This window comes from Tuber melanosporum (assembly GCF_000151645.1).
Source record: "Tuber melanosporum whole genome shotgun sequence assembly, scaffold_40, strain Mel28".
Classification (NCBI taxonomy): Eukaryota; Fungi; Ascomycota; class Pezizomycetes; order Pezizales; family Tuberaceae; genus Tuber; species Tuber melanosporum.
In genome coordinates, this window is record NW_003299085.1 from 501758 (window position 1) to 528143 (window position 26386).

Genomic DNA, 26386 nt, shown 5'->3' on the forward strand with positions numbered 1-26386 from the left:
CCACAGATAAACCCGCTCCTTGTGCAGTACGAAAAAAAAACCTATCGTTTACTCCTAGTGGGATTTCATTCCCTAACTTACTAGCAGGCCCCCAGACCTAGATTCCGCGACCGAAGCCATATGGAAGAAAGGCTCAAGGTTACGTCCAAACAATCCCAATGGCTACCGAGGGTGAATTGTGGAATGGGGTATCTCTAGGATATATTATAGCGCCGTTTCAAATATCCATGAGGGTCAGGAACGATAGTTGTGAAAAAATATCATCGACTAAGCAGTCTCCACGATGTTTGCTTTGTACTGTACTATATATAATGTATCATACCCCCATCATAGCAAATATGCTCTCATACCCAATAACCAACACTACATGCTAAAGACTAACCCTCCATAAACTATCCAATGGATACACCCAACCCAAAGAACATGCCGTCAACTCATCACAAAAGGAAGCGAGATCGCTAAATACCATGCCATGCCATACACAGCTCTCTCGTTTCTCGTTATTTTGACCCCAACCCCATAGTACTCGAGACATATCCCACACACCAATCGCGTGGACTGAATCACCACTGCCGACTCCCCCTTCTCGTTCTTTGCGCCCTCTTCTTCCCAAAACACCCCAGCCAAACCGCCTTAAACCCTCTCCACACCCTCGCACCCTCCATAGTGTCTGTCGCCTTCCCAATAGTATACAGTACTAAAATAGTAATAAACATGAAAACTCCACTAGCGCCCCAAAAGTCCCGTTGTCTGTAAACGCCCTGCAAATCCTTCAGTTGCATAGAAAAGTACCCAGTGATGAGCGTGAGCGGGACAAACACAAACGCGAATTTCGTAAGCAGGATAGCAACGCGAGTGAGTCGCTCTACTGACTCCGATTCTCGCAGGGCAATGAGATTGAACGTCATATCTACCAGTTCCGATTTCTCCTGCAGACAGTCGTTGATCTCGCCGAGGGCATAAAGCTTTATCCTATCCCTTAGGCGTTCGAATTTTGCGATTGCGAGGGGGTTGAGGGGGACACCGAGAACGTCTGGATCTCCCATTGGAGCGATGGGGCTCTGTGGGAACCCAGTGAAAGGAGCAGTTGGGGCGACTGATCGTGGGGTGTTCTTTTTGTGAGAGTTTTCTTGGCGGTACAGGACATTGTCGATTATTATCTTTTTGGTCTCGTACATTCGCTTTAGAGTTGCTAGCTGTCGGGCAAGGCGGTGGAGACTGGAGATTTGGGAGAGAGAGGGGCTGTTTTGCATCTCACGACGCTGCGGCCTATTAACGGATGAAAAGGTGAGAGGTGGAGAAGGATATACCAATTCACGCATACGATTACTATACGGATATCCACGGCCAACTACAAGCTCCAAGGAGGAGTACCAATCGTCAAATAAATAATAGAAAAGGAGACTCGGACCACTTTCGACCTAATCACCACGGTCAGTCACTCCCACAAAACAGAACCTCCGAGGAAGATCGAATGCTTACATTCTCACTTCCACCGCCCTCAGCAAAATTTCTTCTGAAAGGCAATTCATCCATTCCCCCCGTTTGCACAGAATTCGCTACTTTTCCCATAGCAGTGCTGGATCTGGACAACGATCGGAAAACTGTGACCAGGTTCCTCCGTATGATTGCCAACCCTTGGTCACCAACGTCCCTTCCCGGGGCTTCAAGTAAACTCAGAACAGTACCTAGAAAATCAGTATAAGACATACGAGCGGGAACACCACAGACAAACCATCATCGCAGAGCACTAACCATACCCATTGTCGTTTCCCATCGGGGTAATTTTCCCCTTTACCCATGGCTACTCGGCCATCTTCATCCTCATGCCATTGATTGACATCGCCGCCGTTCCCATCATTATCGTCAGTCGGGGCTTTCCTTTTAGGCATCTGATGTAGTGAGTTGAATCCGATGCACATGACTGCAGGGATCAGCAAATGGCCAACAGATGTCAAAAGAAACTCACATCTTCCACCCCATTCAACAGCATGCCAATGCCAAACATTGCTCACAATCTCCATGTGTCCACCCCTCCTAGCCCCCTGTAGTATTGGTAAAGGAGCAGCAGCATTAGCTACCGCCTCCATATTAGCATAGCTATCCGCCGTGCTCCCATCCTCAATATCCAAGGGATCCGAAGGATGTCGGTGGAACAATCTATTTCTTATAGAAAGTACAGATTTCTGATGAGCAGGGATATTGGTGTGCGCAGCCGGCGGTGCTGTAAGAACACTAGTATGTCGAGAAGTGAACCCATAGTGGGCAGCAATCGTCTGGACTAGTTCCTTCTGTGTATGCGGAGCGAATATATTACTAGCAAAGAACCAGAATTAGTCCAGAGCTTTAACCAGAGTGATAAAACATGACTAACATCCATCTAGTGCGTAACTCCCTCGGCCTCTGCAACAGGTCAGCCCAACCCAACCCCCCTTTAAACGCAGATCACCCGCACAATAGCTCACATCTTGTTTCAAAAGATTCCTCAAGCTATCCAAAGTCTCCGTCTTCGAAGAGTCGAGATCCAGAGCGCACCAAGCCCCACCACACTCGATCTTTGGCTCCCCACCGAAATCGACAACAAAATTCTTCGTCGAGTGATTTAGAAGCGCAGCTTCACATTTCGCGTAAACACTATCCTCGTCCAGATTCTCGAATTTAGCAGTAAACTCTGGGTTGAAGCTCGAGTAGTAGTCCGGACAGGGCGTCAATGGAGCAGTAAGCCCAGATGACGGTGGGCTAGGCTGGAGAGGCCCTAAATTCTCGAGTTGGATACCAGTAACACTACCTGTAGAGCTCGGGTTATCCATGATGCGTGCAAGCGCGATAATCTCGCAGGTCTGGAGAAAGGAAGAAGCAGGAGAAAAGGGATGTTATTTATCGTACCTGTGACTAAGCGAAATGGTGTTGTAGGTGCTTGTATGGTCTCCTATGATACGAGCAGACACATGCCGAGATTGGTGGCTGAGGCTGAAAGTGCCATGCCAGTATCAATACCGGTACGGTAGTCTGCCTCGAGCCCGAATATTGTTGACTCCGAGACAGGAAACCACTTGGCTGGTTTATGCGGACTTGGAGAACTTCCACAGGATCGATCCCATGCCGGAGCAGAAGACAACCAAGCAATCAAGGTTGAGTCTCCAGCGAGCTTGAGCATCAGCCTCGCGGTAGATAATCCGCCCACCTACGTTCGGGACTAACCCGGCCGACAGGGATTCTCACAATCTTCTTTGGCTGAAGGCTCGCCGCCAGCCACCACAAGTCCTTTCCAGTGTAGCGCGACACCTTGCCACACCGGTTCTCCAAGATGAGTGCACCATCATCCGGCTATCATTGGTCCACCACAATTGACAAGGCACCTTGCGCTCCCATATAGGCTTCCATCTTTCTACAAACGATATCCTTAAAGTGATTACAAAAACCTATTTGCCCTCAAGCTTCCCCTTCACACCTCTCAAATGCCCACCAGGGTTATATAAACGGCTGCAGTGCCAACCGCATTCAGCACAGTACTTTTCAAGGCGCCAGTAATGGGCTTGCCGCAGAGCGATTACACAAGGGGGCCACTGCCGCTGCGCGAAAAGACACTCTCGTAGAGACTGGGAAAAGGGCCACTATAACCAGGCTTTGTATCCTGCCTAAACTCACCGCCAAGACCCCCGACACGGTAAGGTCACGCTTTCCTGTCGCAAAGGTACCCTTTCGGCTCAGTTACTAAAGGCTCCAATACCGGCACTACTCGTGCTTGCACAATCCCGCCCTACCGTCAGCCGTCCAGCAACTTGAATTTATTGCGGTAGCGAAACCGGAGCACAAGAATTCCCTACGTACTGTACCGTACATACTCGCTCTCAAGTCAAGGCCAAGCTACCTACAGTACACAAATACTAGCATCCTGTCGAGCTAGACCCGAGCATTATGGACATCTAGGTATGTTAAGAGTTTGAAGCCCGGTAAGTTGTACCATTACAGAAAGTATATTGAAGCATTGAAGAAAGTGATGGATAAGTAGATATTTTTACTCAATCAGAATTTATAATTATATTGCAATAACAGTACGTGATTTCAATACTGAAATTATGATATAAAAAAGAGAGAAATAGTTTTCAGTTACTTAACTACCTGCATCTCATTGGAAGTAAGATAAAGTGAAAAATAACTATCCTCAGATTATTCTATAAAACTTAAGCAGAACTTTAAGAATCAACAATTAGCTAGTTAGAACTGACTATAATAGTATAAAGAAAGTAAAACTAATACAATCATGATATATGTGAGCCTTCAGGTCAGATTAGAAGACATACTACTTTTTTTCTATATAAGAACTCCTACTTTCCGTTTATTATTATAATAATTATTAACATTAGTCTCTATATTTTTAGTGTTAAGACTATATTATCACCTAATTTCATGATCACTATCATAAGTTAATCAACTGTGGCTAACATAACACCTTTTTGCCTTTTACACTAAAAATCCAACTTTCAAAATTACTAAGGCCTTTTATAACCACAAGCATAATTGTAAAAAAAAAAAAACCCCTGTTTGTTTTTCTGCTTCTTTGACACTTCTTAGAACTATTATTTTTTTCTTTTTTTTCTAATTATATTTGTAGCTGTTTTTCAAATTATATTTGTGACTGTGAATCCTTACGAATTTAAAAACAATGAAATCTCAGGTCCCCTTTTTGAATTGCATGAACTATACGGAATGGGTTTTTACCTGCTTGTGATACATATCATAGGTCGGTCGCTATGCTGGGGTGTAGTTATTAAACGGACACGCCTGTATCATATATATTAGAGATCAGGACAATGCCCATCTCAACCCTACCACGAACAAGTCCCTTAAAATACCAAGCCAAACTATATTATCATACGTTCCCATCAATGCACTCCAACCTCACATGCTACAACACCACAATGGAATTACTCCATCACCAATGACGCCCCGCGAAGCAATAGGGTATCGTGAAATAATCCACCCAGCCATTCCAGCTTGATCATGGAATATGATTCGATATCTGCTATTGCTGTTCTCACCCAGTGGTCGAGACATTCGATTGGCAAAGAGGACGGCTACCCGTGCCCAATTAAGCGGATGTCTTCTTCATCAAGCAGGTCTCGTGTCGCCCGGGTTGCCTACTGGTCGGGAAAAGTTCCCGGCATCTAATTACCGAGTAAAGTGTTGTAGGTGAGATTCGTGGTATGTATTGTGCGTGGACAAAATTAACGGCGATTCAACAGAGGAAAATCTTCGGCAATGACAACCACACTCACCCACCAATCCACTATCATGAAAACCAAAAAAAAAATTAAAAGATGTAAATACATAGTAGAAATTAATATTTGGTATACCATCCATCAGCCTTAAATAATTGCCTCTATTCTATCCACCATTGATCCAGCTAAAGTATTAAAAACCTTTGGGTCAAAAAGTTCCCAACAATGAGTAATGGCCTCTACTATTGCCTTCTTGACTACATTGACATCACCCTTCATAAGATATAGCTCATGGTAGTGCTTGTGAAGCTTACCTTTCACCAGAGACTAAATATTTTCAATTGGATTGAGATCTGGTGAATAGGCAGGAATTTCCATCAGTGTAATTCCCTGCCCTCTGAGCCATCTCCTAAAAGGCAAGTGAGTCTTAGCATTGCCAATGATAAAAAATACCTCTTCTTCTCCAGCATTTTCTCTGATATTCTCCCATATCCCTAGAAAGTCATAATGATCATAAACATCAATAATTGACTTCCCAGTAACTTCAGCCCTAGCAGAAGAAGGATCAGGAAAACAGGTAAAAAAAGACCATGAGTTTGACTATAAAAACAACCAGTCATCATCTGGCTAATCCCTCTCTCCCCTGTCCTAGGCTTAGGTTCAATACAATCTTTATTTCATTTCTCATATGGGTATCTGAAAACCCATTTTCTCCTCTTTCCTCTTCCCCTTTCCACAGCTATTTCATCCTCCCACATTACCTTCCTTCTCCACATCTTCTTTGTCCACTGCCTATGAGCTAATGCCTATTCCAACCTCTTTTGAGCTAGATCCTCATCCAAATGAACTCTCTCTTGTGCCATCCACTTTCTAAGATACCTTTTTTCAATTTTTCTTCTTACTGTCCTACTAGAAACATTGGAAGCAACTTACTCAGCAATGTCAAAATAGATAGTATGGTGATTTTTAAGAGCTTCCTCCACCATAGCATTATCCTATAACTTGGTAGTTTTAGGATATCTTCCTCTACCCTTATTCTCCTTGCCCTTTTGATGTCTCTTTGCAACTGTGTCTCTGACAGTAGTGTAGGGGATATTAAGGTAGCGGGAAATTTGCTAATATCTCATCTGAGTCTCATGTAACCCGAGAATCCTCCCCCTGGTAAACTCAGAGAGATGTGTGGAGAGAATAGGTTTTTTGGCATGACTGCAAAGAATAGGAGGCATAGTTTATTGAAAAAAAGAATTGAGCAGAATGTTTTCTTCTTGGTTGACTTTAAGCAATTTCTTTAGGTACTGTTGAGAGTACATGGTGATGAAGAGGGGTAGATTGCCACAGATTGTTGAATCGCAGTTAATTTTGTCAATGTACAATATATTAGTACTCAGGGTAAGAAGTTCAGAGTACTATTCAATCGTTTTCTACCTTGGTTTTACACTCTCCTTGCTTCTTGATACCTTTACAAGGACAGGCCTCACAGTTGAGTGTACTTCTATGAAGTTCATGAGATGGACACCCTTGCTATAAAGTGAGCCACTAGGTCACTTCCATCTCACTTCAGTCACTGAGAGGAAGTTTCTGTCCAGTCAAATTCTATAACCTTGGATCCCACTAACGATCCCTACGAACCAGAAACAATTTTATTGTAGGGATGCAACAAGTACATAAGCGAGCAAGAGTATATTCCTAACTGGTAAAATATGATTCGTTAGGGCTTGCAGACCCTCTCATCCTATCGGACTGAGTGAAGGGTTAGGGGATTTACCAGCAATACTCGAGTATCATACAGGTATCATATGATACCATACCATAGCACCCATAGTAATACAGTTGTGTCTGTAAAGTCTTCATATCCCAGTGGCGCAACTACACAACCACAACACCTCTCTCTGGCAAATTGAAAAAAAATTCAAACAACTCAATTAAGAAAATTATATGAATAAAACTAATAAGCCTTAAGAAAATATTATTACCACTTTGTATAACCACCATCTGCATCTAGTACAGCCTGTATTCTCTCAGGCATCCTATCCATTCACCCATCCAACTTCTCTTGGGAAATTAAATCCCATTCCTCCTTTGCTGCCTGAAATAATTCAGCAGCACTGTGAGGCCTCCTATCCAACCTGGAGAATCGATTTCTGAGGGCTCTTTTGAGCAGAGCCCAAGTGTTCTCAATAGGATTAAGATCTGGTGAGTTGGGTGGCCAAGGCAATTTTTGATAACCACAGTCTGACTGCAATTTTCTGTTTTCCTCACCACCATGCCAGGAGGCCTTGTCTGCTGCTAGGTAGATGTTGTCAGAAGATCTATCCAGACCTTCTATAAAAGGGATAAGGTATGGCTGGTGGATTTCAGTTGCATATTGGTGGGAATTAAGGCCAAGTCTGTCTCTTTTACTGGTCCTTTCTTCCTCCCCCCTCTTCCTTACAAGAATTAACTCAGTCCTGCCACCCTTCATGATTGCAGCATAGACCCCAATACTTGTCCTCCCAGACTTAAAGCTAGGCTTCAAGTTTTTTTCTTCCAGCTCTTCACCAGGTCTAACTCTGACCTTCCTGCCAGTAGGATTTAAATCATAGATAATAGTAGCTTCATCTACAAAAACAACCCAATTCCATGCACCCCTCCAATTCTTCCTTCTCCTAGCAAACTCCTTTCTCTTCTCCTTTTGTCCTTTCCTCCAAAAAGGTTTTTTTTTCTTTTTCTACGTATCAGAAGCTTTAAACCAGCTTCTAATATGATCTTATCCACAGATGTCTTTCCCAGACCAATATTCACTTTTTTGGTAATGTTGCATAATGCTAAATGAGGCTTGGCATCGATAATGGACTCCACTATCTTTCTTTTTTGAGGGGTAATTGTTGTTGGTCTTCCAGATCTGGGGGCATCATAGGTATTTCCATTTCTTGATTCAGCTCTTTTGACTACTGATTGAACAGTTGCCTTAGAGATACCCATAACCTTAGAAATTTTATTATACCCCATATCAGTATGTTTATACAGGGCATAAATTTCCTTATTTTGGTCTTCTCTAGCTCTTCGGGTATGTGGGGGGGTCATGGTAGAGGCAGTTGTTGTGGGGATGGAGGACAACACTGTTGCTGCGCCAGGGTATGAAGACTTTACGGACACGACTGTACATAGTCCACTCAGGACATATGAAGCTTGCAGCTCGAAATCCAAGGCAAGGGGCCATGCGGTGATAGGCCCTAACTATGCATATCACGCAACCGAATCCATAGAACCATCACGACAAGCACTCCCCAAAGATTGAAATCAGCTCTCTCTGTATTCCATATAGGACCTACTCGTATTAACCCCCCCCCAAAAAAAAAACCCACTCACCACCCATCAAAAACGCCTCACCGGGAACACAATACTCGAGTACCGGTATGATACATAATAGCACTTCCATCATGCCTCCACATAAATTTGATTAAACTCCACATAACCGGCGGAACCGCACTAAACCCCGACCCCAGTCTCCATCCATATGTCCAGCCCAGAAAGGAATCCCCACAGCACAGTAACAACCATCAAAAGCCCTCAAGAAAACAATAAAATAAAATCGCGAAATCCCAACGTTTCAACTCTATAGTCCAATCGCCCCCCCCCAACCTGATGTCCGGTCAGTATGCAAACGTCAGATTTTCCTGTGTGTGGTTGCTTTTTTCTTGCATGTTCCTGGGCCGCGCCGTGGGTGTGGCAACCGGAACGCTCCGGGTGCGGTAGGATGGCACCCATGGGCGGGTTCGGGATTGGACGGGGTATGGCATTTACTTGCTTGATTTGCTGGGGTGGTTGGTACCTGCGCATTGGTAGATAGGCTGTGGTTAGTGGGATGAGGGTGCGGAATTAGTTTCCGTTGGGCGATGAGGCTGGGGTTTTTTTTTTCTCTCTCGTGGTTGCTCTGGAGGGTTTTCAGGAGCGTAAACGAGGAGGAGGAGGAGGAGAGATTTTGTGATGCGCTGAGCGAGAGGGTGGAGTTGAGAGTAATGGTGAGGAGAGATACTCTTAGAGGGAGCATTCTTCACCCTCTCGCAGGTGATTTGGGATAATGAGTGGGAAGTTGGAGCATAATCTGCACGAGTAAGTTGGGAGCGTATTTTAGCTACGCGAATTGCAGATCCCGGAAGAAGGCTTTAGACATACAATATATCTTGGACCTTTTCATACAAAACATTGAATGAATAAATCACCCCATGCAGTACACGAGTATGTGTACCATACTCTACTCAGTACTCGAGTAACTTATATAGTGCCGCAGTCCTACTAGTAGCATTCAAAGATTGCGGAGTCTGAGGGTAGGAATGGGTTAGAACTCCAACATGTATTAGTTTACATGAGGGAATTGACCAATAATATCACCAAGTATCTAGTATCATAGCTGAGTACCCTCAAGTTTGGGAAACCTGGTTCCAAGTAGATCCAAGTTGTCACATGTGATGCAAAATTCTTTTTCAATGACATCAACAGAAGCATAGAAAGTGTGGAACACATCAACTAAAGCATCAGTTGATAGGAATAATGCCTGGCGATTATTCTGGAAGCTCCATTTGGACTAAGCATGAGATTGAGATAATAATTTAATGGCTCGAGGATTCTGCAAATCTGGAGAAGAACACAAAAGGATCTGGAGTTACAAAGAAAGCCATTGTTACCGAAATTGCAGCACTCATTCCCATGAAAGAACTGGTTAAGGTTGGCTACAAGTATGACAATCTTTTAAAATCCTACAGTACGCCAGCAAAACTGAATAGTCAAACAGGATGAGCGCTCTCACAGCAAGATTTAAATGAGGAGAAAAAAAGTTTGTGAGGTATCATGATATGTCTATTGTTTTTTGTATTTTATTTTTTTCTCTCTGCTTTCTCTTGTTTTTTTTTTTAAAAAAAAAAACTAAAAATTAATTAAATTATAAACATAATATTTAAAATAATAATATACATCTTATGCTAAATATATGAGCAATATAAACAGATAAGCTTCTATCATAATGAGCCTATTACTTTCAGTTAGAATCAATTTTTGGAAATTGTCTTAATATATGTCTACTAATACTTTATGACTGAGATTAAAGCATGATCGAGATGAGTACAGTTATTAAGTAACTACTCGGAACAATGTCAACTGACCAAGGCACAGAATTCATAAGAGAAGATGATGAACTAGAGTTAACTGGAGAAATTAAGAATATAGAAAGTATGGATGTGAAGGAAGGATATAGGATAGAAAAGAAGTTGAGTGTTGGGAAGGAATAGAAATCATTAGATACTCAGAGAGAGAAATTGATAGAATTAGCAGAGATAAGAAGAAGGATGAGGGAAAGTGATAGAGATCAAGGAAGTGGTTCTTGTGGTAGTAGAAGTTGTAGTATCATGGGAGGAGTGAATAGGGGATATGAAGCTAGAGAAAAAGAGACGATAGTAGATGGATCAGGATCAAGATCACATAATGGGAGAAGAGGTAGGCAGTAATGAAGAGATCATTTTAATCAAAGAGCAAGGAGATGGAGAGTCTACAAGGCCAAATATTCAAAGTATAACTAAACGACTTGGATCTACTATACCTAAATCTAGAAAGTGCAAAATTGCAGCGGTATTGAAGGATGATGAGGATGGAGAAGGAGGAGTATTGGCCATACCAAGAAGAAAGAAAGCAGCATCAAATACTTTAGTTGATTTGGTGGATATTCTGATATCAGCAAAAAGAGATGGAGAAGAAAAGAAATTGGAATTTCTAAACAGGTATTTTGATACAACAAGCTGAACTATGCTAACAGGAAATCAATCTTGGATAGACAAAGTTGGAGAGGGAGAAGGAGAAAGCACAAGCTGATGAATGTTGTACTGACCTGTTAATTTAACAACTATGATTCAGATATTAGCAGAATGAGGCTGAAAGAAAGCAAAAGCCTTTAGGAAATGATCAAGAGGTGGACTTGGAGTCGTTGAGCTTGTGAGAATAATAATTATCAGTTAATTACCAATTGTTATAGCTTTTCTATCTGGTTCTTTTATTTATGTATTAATAGCCAGCTCTCCTCCTATTTCGCTGTTGCTCATAGTTGGAAAAAGCAAGTATAACACTCAAGCAAGTGTAACACTCTGAATTTTTTTTTTTTTCCTGGTAGAAAGTCCCCTGACCCACCTGACAATGCTGACCTCATACAACATCAATTTCTCCAAGTAGAGAGATCCATACCAGCAATACCAATCACCCTTGAACAACAGCAATCGTTTCTGACTCTGACGGCTAGCTATAGACCAAAATCTTGATTACTGCTATTCTAATCCACAGGATGTATAGTCTTGCTCAGGCCTACCTAAAGCTTCTGATTATCCAAACTCTCAGAAAATAGCTTCTAAGACCTGCCTAATACCTCAATCCCTAGCTCCTTCAGCATTCTTAATCTTCCAACTCTGTATTAGTTACTCTACTCAGAACCAACCAAGATTTGTCATTGCCATTAACATCACATATCTTCAGCTCCCTACTATCTCCAACGTAATATCTAATTCAATAGAGAAGCTTGAAAGCAAACAGCATTTAGATTGCCCTATGGAATGACCGGAAGAGAAACCTGCTAAGCTCATGAGTATAGCTGCAAAAATGTTCAATGTGAATCCTTCCTCAGTTAGAATGCACCAACTACATAAACGCAACCAAGAATGAAACTCTTGTGGTACATTTAATCAGTATGGTAACCATAATATTTTCTTGACAGAAGCTCAGGAGCAGGCTGTATTCCATTTCTGTTATAACCAAATAGAGATGAAATTAGATGCAACATCCTCAATCATCTATGCCGCTATTTGCCATCTCGGTCAACAAGATAAAAGTAATCCACAATCTCTTTCCTAGTTATGCCAATGGCTTAAAAAAAACCCTAACTTTCGTACCATTAAAACCAAACCAATCGTCTATGTTCACTTGCTACCCATCATGAGTAAGATCTCAAGAACTTCTTTCTTAAATATCAGGAGACGCTATCAAATAAGGCATCAAGCACACCAAATTTATCTTCAACATGAATGAATCTGTTTTACGAATTGGATGCCCTACTGGAACGAAAGTGGTAGTTCTAATTGAAATAAAGGAACTCTATACAGCCAGCCCAGAAAACTACTAGTTAATTACTATTATCGAAACTATCTGTACAAATAGTAGCCAGCCACTACCCACAGTTGTCATCTGTCCTGGAGAAAAGATTATATAGAATTGGATTCACAATAATCTGACTGGTGCTGAAGCGATTGCCATTTCACGAACTGGATTTAAGAATAACAACATCATACTCTCATAACTTAATCACTTTATCAATTATTCTGGTACTGGTTCTGATGAACATTAATACATTATTTTTTTGAATGGTCATATCACTTACTGTCAAGATGAATTTATTATTCAATGTCATGAAAATCACATTGTTCTCTTCTAGTTCCCCTCACAACTTATGCATGTTCTCTAGCCGCTTGATGTAGGTATCCTTCGTTTATGGAAGCACTATCATAACAAATCTATCCACCATGCTCTTCACTCACTTGATATGGAGTATACATTATGCTCATTCTTCTGTGAGCTGAGCACCATCTGTGAAGAGACCTTTCAGCTATATACGATAAAAAATTCCTTTCATAAGTCTAGAATGTTCCCCATCTCATACAAGATGGCTCGCAAGAAGATGTGATATTACAACACAGCAAAGTGAAATGGTAAACAACTTACCTTGATTATGCCTAATGGTGAGAGACCTGAAGATGCAGAACACTCTGCAGTGGATGAAGAGGGTTAGCTAGAAGTACCAACTGTTCAAAACTCATATTCTGAGAGCCAGAAAGAGCTAGCTGAGTGGATTGATTGTACTAAAACTTTTAGTTCTAATTCTAAAAATAGATTTCAACAATGGGCAAAAGGGACTCAGATATCTCTTACGCAGGCTGAGTTGTAACAACAATCATCCTACAATGTCCATGTTAGAATCTAAGAAGAGGCTAAGTGTAAAAGTAAATTGAAACTTGATATTCAAAAAGGTGAGATAATTACAGTTAAAGTCACAAGGCTCAAATAGAAGGAGAAGGCTGAGAAGGAAAAGGCAGTAGCCATTAAAAAGGTTGAAAGGAATATTCAAGTAGCAGTCAATAAAGCAAAGATATTCTTGTACTATCATGAAATGATGTGTGTAAGGCTGAGAAGGAGAGAAGAACACAAGTTATGTTGAACCAGGCTGGAGGTGGGATAGTTTTAGCTGAACTTCTGATTGCAATTTCTAATCTCAAGAAAAATCCCACTACAGAAAATCTTGAGTTCTTGTAGTCTCTACTCGATCTAATACAGGCTCTCTTAATGCTGGAGCCAGTCGCTGCAAGTATGACAGATGTAATTGATCCTCAATTACTTATCCAGGGTGGTAGAACTGATGAGTTTGAAATCTTTACTACAAGGTAACAATTGAAACAGGCTAGCATAGAAAATACAGATACTGTGAATAATAGTGAGAATTCTGAAAGTGAATCTGATTCAGATTCTGGTGTATTAGGTGATTCTATCACAAGAAATGCCATCTTCATAGCTTTTAACTGAGAATTTGTAGCCTACAGGGCAATAGAGGTATATTACTAAAAGCAAGTATTTTCAAAGCTTATCTAGTTAAAAATAAAAATGATCCAGCATGTAACACTTGCATGAGCATTATTAAATAGTAGTGGAACTAGCTACTATGACTTGGGAGTGATTGTTGTTACTGGAGTTCAGCATTGCCGGGTAGGTTAGGGGACTTTCTACTAGGAGAAACGAAAATGTCTGTGGCGTCACACTTGCTTGAGCGTCACACTTGTCTTTCTTGACTATGAGTGACAGCGAAATAGGAAGGGAACTGTCAGGAACGTGGCTTAGCGAGGAAAGGGTTTTTCACATGACACATGGTTATGAGTCACAGGTATGTTATTGTTTCACGCATATGACCTATTCAGATTATATGATTAGTTATGTGTGGGATTTGTGATGCTTTCGCACATGGCTCAAGTATGAGTCATGGGACATGCACCTGACAAGTATGCCTTACGAGTGTGCCTTATGGGCAAGCCTTGCGCATATGATTTATGTTTCGCACATGACCTCATTATGATGTCATGGGTTTCGTGCATATGACTCAGTCGAGTCATATGACTCGTTTATTACGTTATGATTGGTTTATGAGTTTCGCACATGACCTCACTATGAGGTCATGGGTTTTGAGCATGTGATCACTTTGGTCATATAACTAGTTTGTTATGATTTAGTTTCGCACATGTTACCACTTTAGGTCACATGACTAAAGGCGGGAAGAACACTATATAAGGAGGCCGATGCGGCCGAGGAAGATAGGTTCTTCACGCTTTGTTCTAAGTACTTTTTCTACTTATTACTTTAACAAATATAAAATACCTTTACGATCTTTATCATTATTGCAACAATATCATTACGACAAGAAGCGCTCGTCACGAAGACGAGTTAGAGAAAGCTTACGATAGGCGTTTCTGATAGAAGACAAAGGTCTTGTACTATCGGTAACGTAGGCAGAGGCCTAGAGCTATCGTAAGACAAAGAGAAGAAGAAAGACAGGAAGAGAAGTATCATTCCCCATCGCCAAGCACTAACTATCCAAAGAGGGATCATTACATTACAAAGCGTCACCTAGTGCGACGCTAAACGATACAAGACAGCATCCTTCAACCCAGACCGGGAAGGAGATATTGACATCGACGATCAAAATCTTAATCTAGGAGGATTCAGTGACGCCCTAGATCACGTCTCAGCAGAACCCTCGAGAGCAGCATGCCCATAACCCCAGAGAAAGGATCACCAGTCGATAGCTCTCCTGCTGGAACGCCACGACCCGAGAGAATGTCGGGATCCGCAGTACCTGGGCCACAGGCCCCAGCCGCTCCGGCACCAGGAACCAGCATACTTGGAATGACTGAAAATCAGTTTCAGGCATTTCTTGCAGCCACACGAAATACAGGGCAAGGAAATGTCCAACGACCAAAGGCAAAGGAGCCCGACACATACGAAGGAGCCAAAGATAAGCTACGAATATTCTTAGCGCAATGCAAGGGATATTTTGCAGTTAAGGGATACGGAGATCACCATGATGAAATTAAGATTCCATATGTGGAATCTCTACTCAGAGGACTCGCGGGACAATGGATCATACCGTTCCAAGATGGATGAAAACAGAGGGAATAGGTTATGTATGAAGAGTTCAAGGCGACACTCTTTGAACAATTTGGAGACCCCAACGCCAAAGAAACAGCAAGACGAAAGCTAGAAAAACTCCAGCAAGGAAAACAAACATTCTCAGCATACTGGAATGAATGTCGACTGTTGGAATACAAGGCCGAGTTTGATGATGCGACTCTCTACATCATCCTCCTGAGAAACTGCAGTGAGAGACTCCGAGAGGCATGAGGAATCTCTGACCTGCGCTATACGACAGGCGAACGATTTACAAGATGGGCAATCGACAAAGAAAGCAAATTAAACATGGTTCGGAGCAACTCGGAAAATACTATAGCACATAGGGTGGTCCAATCATCCAGGAATGTAGACGGGACCTTCAAACCGCAAGCACCTCGAGGAGAAAGTCGAGCATTACCACCAGGTGAACCGATGGAATTGGACAAGTCAAGAGCAGGGCCTGCTCTGAATCTGTCTAAGGAAGAATACGCCAGATGGATGAATGGGAAACTATGCCTAAGGTGTGGAAAAGCAGGGCATCGGATACGAGAATGCAGAAGCCGACTGGACAACGGATACCAGGGAAACAGAGCTACTGGAAATAATCGTTTCCAAAATCAGAAAAGAAGCAACCTCCACGAAATGATAGCAGAGGATTCACGGGCGGAAAACGAAGAGGGTTTCCAGTAAACGGTGGTCTGGGAGACCCAAGATGTGGACCTGGAAAACACATCAAATTAGTGAACTACTACACGGCACTACACATGCAAAGAGTAGAAGAAGATGGAGATCATGTGATGATCAAAACGAAGATATACAACAGAGAAAGCGAAGAAACAACAATATATGCAATGCTCGACTCGGGGGCCACTGAAGACTTTATCGACAAAGAAATATGCAACAAATACGGCCTCCACACCAAACAAGCAAAGAAAGCAAGACAGGTCTACTTAGTGGATAGAAAACCAAGCGCTATGGGTCCTATAACCCATACGGCGATAATACCCATGGACATTGACAGCCATAGGGAAACGGCAACCTTTCTAGTGGCAGATCTGAAGAACCATGAAATAGTCCTAGGGATGCCATGGTTATGGAAGCATAATCCGACGATCGATTGGAAAGAGAACAAGATGACCTTTACAAGCGAACTATGTGCGACACGATGTCTCAACAGTTCACCTGTGGCCTACTCAATACCAATATGAGAAGCGGAGGAAGAAACTTTGCATGCAAAGTTTGCCGAGATGCGGCAAGACAAGAGGGTCTGGATACAAAGACTGGACCAAGAGGCAAAAGTGCCTACCAAGGGTTCCAAAGGGGCAGCAGGACACGACCTATATGCCAACGAAGGAATCAAGATACCGGCCAATGGGCAGGCAACGATAGTGACGGGAATAGCCATTGGACTCCCAGAAGGCACCTATGGACGAATAGCACCCCGCAGTGGTCTAGCAGTCAAACACCAACTCATGACCATGGCAGGGGTGATCGACGTCGACTATACCGGCGAAATCAAAGTGGTCCTGGCCAACCTAGCTTAAGACGACTACCAAGTCCAGAAAGGTGATCGAATCGCACAGTTGATAATCGAAAAAATCAACAAAGAGGATCTGCATGAAGTAGATCAACTGGAAGAAACCATAAGAGGAAACAAGGGATTTGGAAGTACGGACCAAAACCAGCTCGATACAATAAAAAGAATTGCGATCAAAGAGATCACAGCACAAGCCTTTGGACGATATTATCGAAGAGGAGATATAACAGGAATTCTCAAATGGACATACGAAGACGAAAAAGCGGTTCTAGCAAAAATCAACATTAGCACAGAGCTAGCAATCCAGGACAAGAAATACCAAAGCAAAAAAGGATGGAAAGAATTGGTTCCAAAAGAATATCACCAATTCACAAATCTATTCCAAGAAAAGGAAGCTACAGAGCTACCACCTCGAAGACCAGGAATCGACCACGAAATTCAGCTGGACAAAGACGAAAAAACGGGAAAGACAAAAGTGATTCCCTATAAGAAGTTATACCCCCTAGGGGAAGCAGAGCTCGTAGAACTTAGGAAGTACATCAAGCATAACCAAAAGAGAGGATGGATCCGAGACTCTTTCGCGTCAGGAGGATCCCCAATACTATTCGTCAAAAAGAAAGACGGAAAAATGAGAGTATGCGTGGACTACAGAGCCCTCAATTCAGTTACCAAGAAGGACCGATATCCACTACTCTTGATTGGGGAAGCACTGGACAGACTACGATCAGCAAAATACTTCACCAAACTCGACATCAAAGATGTATACAACAATATACACATCAAGGCAGGAGACGAATGGAAGCCTACATTCGCCTCAAGATACGGAATGTTCAAATACTTGGTTATGCCCTTCGGGCTAACCAACGCACCAGCTTTATTCCAGAGATGGATCAACAAGGTACTTAATAAGTACCTCGACATATGTTGCATCGTATACTTGGACGATGTACTCACATACTTGGAAAACATACAACAACACCAAAAAGATATCAGCAATATCATGGTGGCAATACAAAGATCCGGAATGAAGATCAAACCAACAAAATTCGAATTCCATAAGGAAGAAACAGAATACCTTGGATTTATTATCAATCGAAGAGGGGTCAAGGTCGACCCTGTTAAAACAGCAGCCATATGGGATTGGGCCAAACCAAACAACAAAACAGATGTCAAATGCTTTATGGGATTCTGCAACTTTTATCGAAGGTTCATAGAGGGGTTTAGCAGACTTGCAAAACCACTCTATAACCTAACGAAAAAAGATCAAGAAATGGGAATGAGGAGAAACGGAACAAAAAGGATATGATGCAATACGAATGCATCTAATATCGGCACCCATATTGGTCCATTTCAACCCAAACCGAAGGACAATGATTGAAACGGACGCCTCAAAATATGTATGCTCAGGCATACTATCGCAACAATGCGACGGTGGAAAATGGAGGCCAGTGTCCTATCAATCCAAGGCAATGACACCCGCAGAGTGCAACTACGATGTTGTAAACAAAGAACTATTAGCAATAGTTCAAGCATTAAAAGAATGGAGAAGATACGTTTCGAACAACGACCATCCAGTCCGAGTTCTAACCGACCACAAGAACCTGGTACCGTTCATGACTACGAAAGAAATGAATGACCGCCCGATAAGATGGATGGAACACCTTAGCAAATACAACTTCAAAATCGAATACCGACCAGGCAAAGAAAGTGGAAAGCCAGATGCTCTCACAAGGATTGCAAGCGACAAACCACAAACGAAAGAAGACGAAAGAATCAAGCAAAAAACACGGACCCTATTACCAAAAACCTACTTCGAGGCAATGGAGGTTATAAAATTCACATCAAAGGAAGAAAGAGTAATTGAGAACGCAAACAAGAAAGACAAAACAATCCACGCAATAAGAGAAGCCTTAGAAGGAGGAAAAAAGAAGATGAAAGGAATTGCACTGGGGTTATACCAATGGAAGGACAGAAATATGTGGTACGATGGAAAACAATGGATCCCGGAAGAAGAGGAGATAAGGACAGACATCATACGACAACACCACGATATCCGAACGGCAGGACAAGGAGGGACGGCTAAAACCACAGAATTCATCCCGAGGTCATTCTATTGGCCAGGACTGCGCGAAGATGTCAAACAATATGTCAAAAACTGTGACATATGCCAAAGGACGAAAACGGCTAAACGCACACCATATGGATTACTAAAATCAAACGAAGTCCCCGAACAACCATGGGAAACAATTACTATGGATTTCATCACGGACATACCAACATCGGAAAATTGCGATAGCATCTTGGTCGTGGTGGATCGCTTGACCAAAATGAGTCATTTCATTCCAGTTAGAAAAGACATCAACACGAGGGATTTTATACAAGCATTCTTCCGAGAGGTCTTTCGACTTCACAGCCTCCCAAAGAATATCATTACCGATCGAGGAACACTATTCACATCGGGACTATGGAAGAAAGTAACCGGAGAAATGGGGATTCAAAACAGAATGAGCACAGCATTCCACCCACAAATGGATGGATAAATGGAACAGGTAAATGCGATACTCGAACAATATCTAAGGGCCTATGTCAACTATCAGCAAGATGATTGGTACAAGCTGTTATCTATGGCCGAGTTCGCATACAACAATGGAAAGCAAGAAACAATTGGCACGACACCCTTCTTCGCAAATTACGGACAACATCCACAAAGTCAGACCACATATCATACGATTAATGATGTGATACCGGATAAAACCGATATGGAGAAACTACACGAAACATTACAATACGAAATGAGTCAAGCACAACAATGACAGAAGGAACAATACAATAAGCACTGAAGACCAGATCCGAACATACGACCAGGAGATATGGTATGGCTAACACCACGCAATATTCATACAATGCGACCATCAAAGAAATTGGACTGACAAGAAAATAGGACCATTCCGGATACTGGAAAAAGTGGGCAGCCGAGCTTATAAACTCGACCTTCCCCCCTCAATGCGAATACATAATACATTCCACATCTCACTCCTCGAACTACATAACGACAATAAGTTTCCTTCACAAACACTTATTCCTCCCCCTCCAATCGAACTCGACGGAGAACCAGAATACCAGCTTGACGAAATAGTCGATTCCCACTTCTTCCACGGTCACCTCCTATACCGAGCTAAGTGGACAGGATATTCTCCTAAACACGATAAAACTTGGTACTTCGCACACAACTTCGAAAATGCACAAGATGCCATCTCAACCTTCCACCAGCGATACCCAGGCAAGCCCGGCCCAGGTGATGATCACATTCAACCAAGACAAAGGAGAGGGAAAGACTCCAGCACCGTTGCAGCAACACGAGGGCTAGGGCGGTAGCCCCCACCAAACCACACCCACCAGCCCCAAATACTCATTCATGGGGCCAACCGACGAAGAACTCAAGGAAAGGGAAAGACAAGCACAGCATAATGCCATGTCATGGACGGTATGCTACAATGACGGTTGCCAAACACACTTTGGCAACAAGGAAGGCTCGGGATGGTTCCCGAGGGAATGTCGAAAGCGTGGTCCACGCCCAGACCACGTCCTAAAGCATTAGCAACAATGCTTCAGAAATGGGTGCAGGATGCACAGGGCACAAAAAATATCAGTAGGATTCTACCCGCAGAAGGATGGAAGCCGAAAAGAGTTGGAAGGAGAAGATGCCAGAAAGGCATGGGCCGCGAGGATATGGTCCAAGGAGGGAGGGGCCCAAAATTCTTCGGCAGACATGGAACCGGATGTCAGGAGCCTACACAGGCAGATCCGGGGACTCCGAGAACAACTGGGCCAAGCCGAGGCCACAATTTCGGCAAATGACAAAACGATCGTGGAGCTTAGACAGCTGAACAACAATCAGCGGCACACGATCGAGATGGCGAATCTGACTCTGGAATCGGTAAGGGTCAGATAGAGGACGGCAGACGAAAAGTTCCACAAGGTGGGAAGGACCATGCGCTCGGCAGGACGGGAACTATTGAAACAGGGAGAAAAAGCCTGATGGGACTAAGGCTTAGGGGGAGGGGAGCTAATGTCACGAACGTGGCTTAGCGAGGAAAGGGTTTTTCACGTGACACATGGTTATGAGTCACAGGTATGTTATTGTTTCACGCATATGACCTATTCGGGTTATATGATTAGTTATGTGTGGAATTTGTGATGCTTTCGCACATGGCTCAAGTATGAGTCATGGGACATACGCCTGACGAGTATGCCTTACGAGTGTGCCTTATGGGCAAGCCTTGCACATATGATTTATGTTTCGCACATGACCTCATTATGATGTCATGGGTTTCGTGCATATGACTCAGTCGAGTCATATGACTTGTTTATTGTGTTATCATTGGTTTATAAGTTTCGCACAGGACCTCACTATAAGGTCATGGGTTTTGAGCATGTGATCACTTTGGTCATATAACTAGTTTGTTATGATTTAGTTTCGCACATGTGACCACTTTAGGTCACATGACTAAAGGTGGGAAGAACACTATATAAGGAGGCCGATGCAGCCGAGGAAGATAGGTTCTTCACGCTTTGTTCTAAGTACTTTTTCTACTTATTACTTTAACGAATATAAAATACCGTTACGATCTTTATCTTTATTGCAACAATATCACTACGACAAGAAGCGCTCGTCATGAAGACGAGTTAGAGAAAGCTTACGATAGGCGTTTCTGATAGAAGACAAAGGTCTTGTACTATCGGTAACGTAGGCAGAGGCCTAGAGCTATCGTAAAATAAAGAGAAAAAGAAAGACAGGAAGAGAAGTATCGTTCCCCATCGCCAAGCACTAACTATCCAAAGAGGGATCGTTACAGGAACCGGCTATTAATTTGTATATTTTTATTGTTTATTTTTGTTTTAGTTTAATTTTGTTTTACTAGCAGATTCAGCTCTAAAACTAGTTCTTTATTTCTGATAGTAATGAATAATTAATTTAAAATTAATAAATAAATCTTTTTCCTAGATTAGCATATTTTCATTATTGTTTATCTTTATTGTTTAACTTTATTGTTTATTTTTATTGTTTATTTTTATTATTTATTCTCATTATTTATTTTAATTGTTTATTTTTATTATTTTATATTATAATCAAAATATATAACCAAAAATACATAATTAATTTTGTTATATTAAAGAAAATATTTGTGCATTCTATTCCTCCATTCATTTTCTGCTTGGCGCTCTGCTTCAAGTTTAAGTACTTTATCCTCCTCAATATTATGAGGCTTTCCTCTACTATTTCCCTCTGATACCTGTACCAGCATCCATCCTGCTCATTGTTCTCAATATCACAAGAGAAATTGTTTAAAATAATACATGTCATAATCCATACTACTACACGAATATGATCTTGTAAACTAGATATATAAATTGGTAATCCTTGTAAAGAGTACCACCTATTTTTAAGTATACCAAAAACATGTTCAATTTTAATACGTACCTTAGCATGCTGAATATTAAAACCTTTAAAGCTTCTAGTCACTTGAATTGCAAGTGGCTCTTTAAAGAGAGTCATACAATAGCAAGTAATTTGATAAGCCTTATCAGCAAATATATACTTATCGGGGCTTGAAAAAAATTAAAATAGGATGTTTAAAAAAGATATTCCATAAAAAACAGTAGCATCTGCAACAGAGGCAGGAAATCCTGTAGTGATAAAATTAAATTTGTGCTTACTATCACAAATTCCTTGTACATTTAATGCATACTGCTTTTTTCTGTTAAAATATGTCTCTATATGATCTAACAGTACATAATACAAAATCATATCTGTTCCATCAACAAATCCCACACAACACAGAAAACCACTTCCAACTTCTACTTCTATTCTCATCCTCTGAACCTCTATGCTCCTAGGCAATGGCCATTTTACCAACTGTGGTAGCAGCCAAACTAATACTGAAATAGTTTAATTACAATACAGTTTTGTCATTTCCTCACCAATTCTAAACTGTTAAGTATAATGAACTGTACAATCACCAGTGATTCCTAGGAAATACAAGGTTGTAGCAAGCTAAATAGCAGGAGAGGCTTGAGGATTTTGGTGGTTTTTTTAAAAAATTTGATTATTTTGTATTCAGTTGAGTAGAATATTAAAGGAATCTCTTTTTATTCAGAAAAAAAAAGTAAATTGATCTTTGGACATTGTAAATATCTAATATACATTAATATTAATTATACAAATAAATCTTCTGTTTTAATTCAAATTTAAATACATACATGTTGTGTGAACATATACTAACTACGGGGGAATAGGCTCTCGTGGTATTAAATACTATAATTTGAATATGCTGAGTCCCTGTAGCTCAATAACATCTGTCATCTCTTCTCCAACTTCCTCCTCGTTTCCATGAAGCTGATAACTTAGCCCTATCATATTTCCTGACTCTATAGTTGGGAGAATTGGCTCATCAAGCAGAATTGCCAGTAGACTCATCTGGGTTGACCTTAATCAATGTGTTGGAGATGAGGATAAGGCCAGGTGACTCAATACAAGAAGGTATTTGGTAAAATAAAACCAATCATCACTGTTATTGAATAGACAACTAACAACAGTATTTAATAGCCATAGGTTATATAGTTGCTGGATGATTCTAGCTTTTTCTGAGATGTGAGGCATTGGATTTCAACTGTTGTTTGAGGTTTGTCCCAGTTTTCTATTTTTACAAGAATCTATCTGGCAACTATTTGTACATACTAACATTTACTGTTTACCAAGCTCCAAACCTTCGTATCTACTTGAAAAGAGGTATCATATAGTAAAGTATAATGATGGTAAATTAAACCTTTTTAGACTTGCCAAGCTTACACAAAACTACTTTGAATACCACTACTACGAGTACCAGTGCTGCCGATAGGAATATCTGTTAAGTGGAGCATGATAAGAGAAATTTGGTGAGCCTTCTTGTTGAAGTGAGCCTAGATAATGCACGTGACGGATATATCTATCAACTAGGTACTTGTACCGTACTAGTATGATACAGTATCATAATATTATAATACCTGATTCACATCCCCACAGTGACACAGCCTCCACCATCTAGGTTAAGGTCCAACTTGGCCCATTTCACGCACATCACTCACGACAACATTCTACCAGTCAACCCCTCACTAAACTACCGGTACTCGAGTATCATAGGAATGAGTATAGACTAACACACTCCCCTACCCTAGTAGACTACACACTACTCAAGTACCGGTACAGGTATATGAGCGCAGTACTAACCATAACTTCCTCCCTAGGCGGTTCCCGCACCTCTTCTCTCAGGCGGGGAGATGGAATGCCTTCGTTCCATTCCATCCCCAGAACCATAACCCAGAACCGACACCACCGGCACCCGGGTAGTTACGCCACGCAGGGCGGGGAAACCCTGCATGCAAAAGGGCAGACCTTCCGCACAAAGCAATACTCGAGTAGTAGTGACGTCAATGGCCAAACCAAACTTTGCATTCCACTGCGGGAGCTCAAACGCGGACATGGCAACCGCTCAACCGCTCAAATGGTACTCGTACCAGCAAATCACAGTGCGCACATACCTGTAATAGCAAAAATAGCTCGCTTCCTCTGTTCTTTGTGGTTGCTTCCCGCTTCATCCTTTCTAAGGTGCCCCTCCCCGTACCGAGCAACGCAGCGCGCAGGACATAGACTAGCAATTGCTTGCTTCTGTGAATTCCGTTCTGGACCGGATGGCTGGTCTGGTTTGTTAGTTCCTTATCCCTTGTTTCTTCCTCAATCCACTGTGGGGCAGTTGGTTGATATAAAAGAAAGGGAGAAGAGGAAAAAATAAAGATAGAAATAAAAATAAAAACAAAAATAAAAAGGAATGTTTTCCGCCCAAGGTCGCACAAAATTTTGTTCCTGACCGGAGATTACGTTTTTCCCTGGTGTTGTGTAGGACCGGTTTCTGACCCATCACAGTGGGATGTTTGGACTTTAGTCATTTACCCTACCGGTATTTAATTTTGGCGAAGCAGCCGAGATTCAGACAGCCTCCTTCTTGTTGGCCGTTGCCACTCGAGTATTCGTACTGTGCTCCACCGTCCCTGCTGCCGTGCGATTTACTCGTACAAGTACTATACATGTACGGGATGCGGTACTCGAGTACTTGACTCGTACGAATACCGGCAGTACTCGAGTACTCGTACAGTACACAGATATGCTTGGGGCGCATGTCCAGTTATCGAAGGAGTCGCCGCGTTTTATGCAGGGAAGGGCAGGTACCGCACTCATAGCTTTCGGTGTCAAGTCGTGGTGTACCGGTAGGGGAGTTGATTTGTGAACAAGGCTGTATTGGTCAAACTACCCATAGATACCCCCCCTCGGGCAAATAATAAATGGCAAAGTGTCCACGGAATTTCTTCCCTTTACAATTGATAGGCCTAGATACGTGCCGGAAACGACCACTCAAATTGTGTCGTCCATGTTCACGGTCCAACCCTGGTATCAAAGTACCGTACTCGAGTGTACTCGAGCATAGCTGTGTTGGGGGAGGCTGATTGTCAAGATATCTACCGAGACCGTAGTCGAGTGGAGGAGCCCAGGACCATTGCAGGAGGAACACACCGGTAGTCTCCCGGGAGGAGAGGAAGTGGTTGGCGGTGGAGGGAAAAGCAATTGGGGTATCGTTATACCACTGTTGTCGGAGAGAGTTCGTCGGTCAATAATCTACGTAATGCTTGATGTACCTGTAGTCCAAACCAAAAGCCAAGGATGAGGCGAGGCGGTGGTGGTGGATTTACTCCAGTACCTGGGGTACATGAGGATTTGCTTTTACCGCACGCAATTCGGGTATCTCCCCCACTGCATTGGCTGTGGGGGATTCTGGCGTATCGTATTTGCCACGCAGTGCTTGGCTCATCTGTCGAGTTTTTCCTACCAGTACGAGTACTGTACAGTAGCTTGCTCTGTGTCGCGAGCGGGAAAATAAAAGCCTCAAAGGGCGGTAAACCTAATCTGCTACCCCAAAATGTGACGGTGCTGGGGTTTGTGGTGTATGGGTAGCACGGTAGTAGCGCTATTGGCGCTTCACCAAAAGCGAGGTACGAGTATTCCTCTGCAGCTCTGTCGTAGCATGCATGTACGAGTACTTGTGCGCTAGGTTCGGCGGCTTGAAGGTTGAAACAATTTGCCAAATGCGGTACTTTGCGGGGGGAGTAGTGTGGAGGAGAGAGCGAAATATCCGGTTACCTGTCAGATATCAAGTTCACTTGGAAAAAATATACCACCAAGGTACCGGTACCGGTACCACCCCCCGACACCAACGAGAAGGAAAATAAGGCGAACGGCCTCGACAAGTGGAAGGAGGACGAGCGCAGCTCGTTGCTTTCCGGGCCACAAGTTTTTGCTTTTTCGCCAGACCTTCGA

General features: G+C 42.3%; 1 protein-coding gene across 1 annotated transcript; it reads right to left on the reverse strand.

Moving 5' to 3' along the window:
* Positions 1–563: 563 nt before the first annotated feature.
* GSTUM_00007965001 (uncharacterized protein) lies at positions 564–3157 on the reverse strand (the record flags this gene model as incomplete). The annotated part of the gene is made up of 9 exons (XM_002839765.1): positions 564–1262; positions 1311–1421; positions 1483–1688; positions 1736–1924; positions 1970–2316; positions 2375–2403; positions 2466–2788; positions 2887–2916; positions 2947–3157. The coding sequence occupies 9 exons, from the start codon at positions 3155–3157 to the stop codon at positions 564–566; spliced, it is 2145 nt and encodes a 714-aa protein (XP_002839811.1).
* Positions 3158–26386: the final 23229 nt, after the last annotated feature.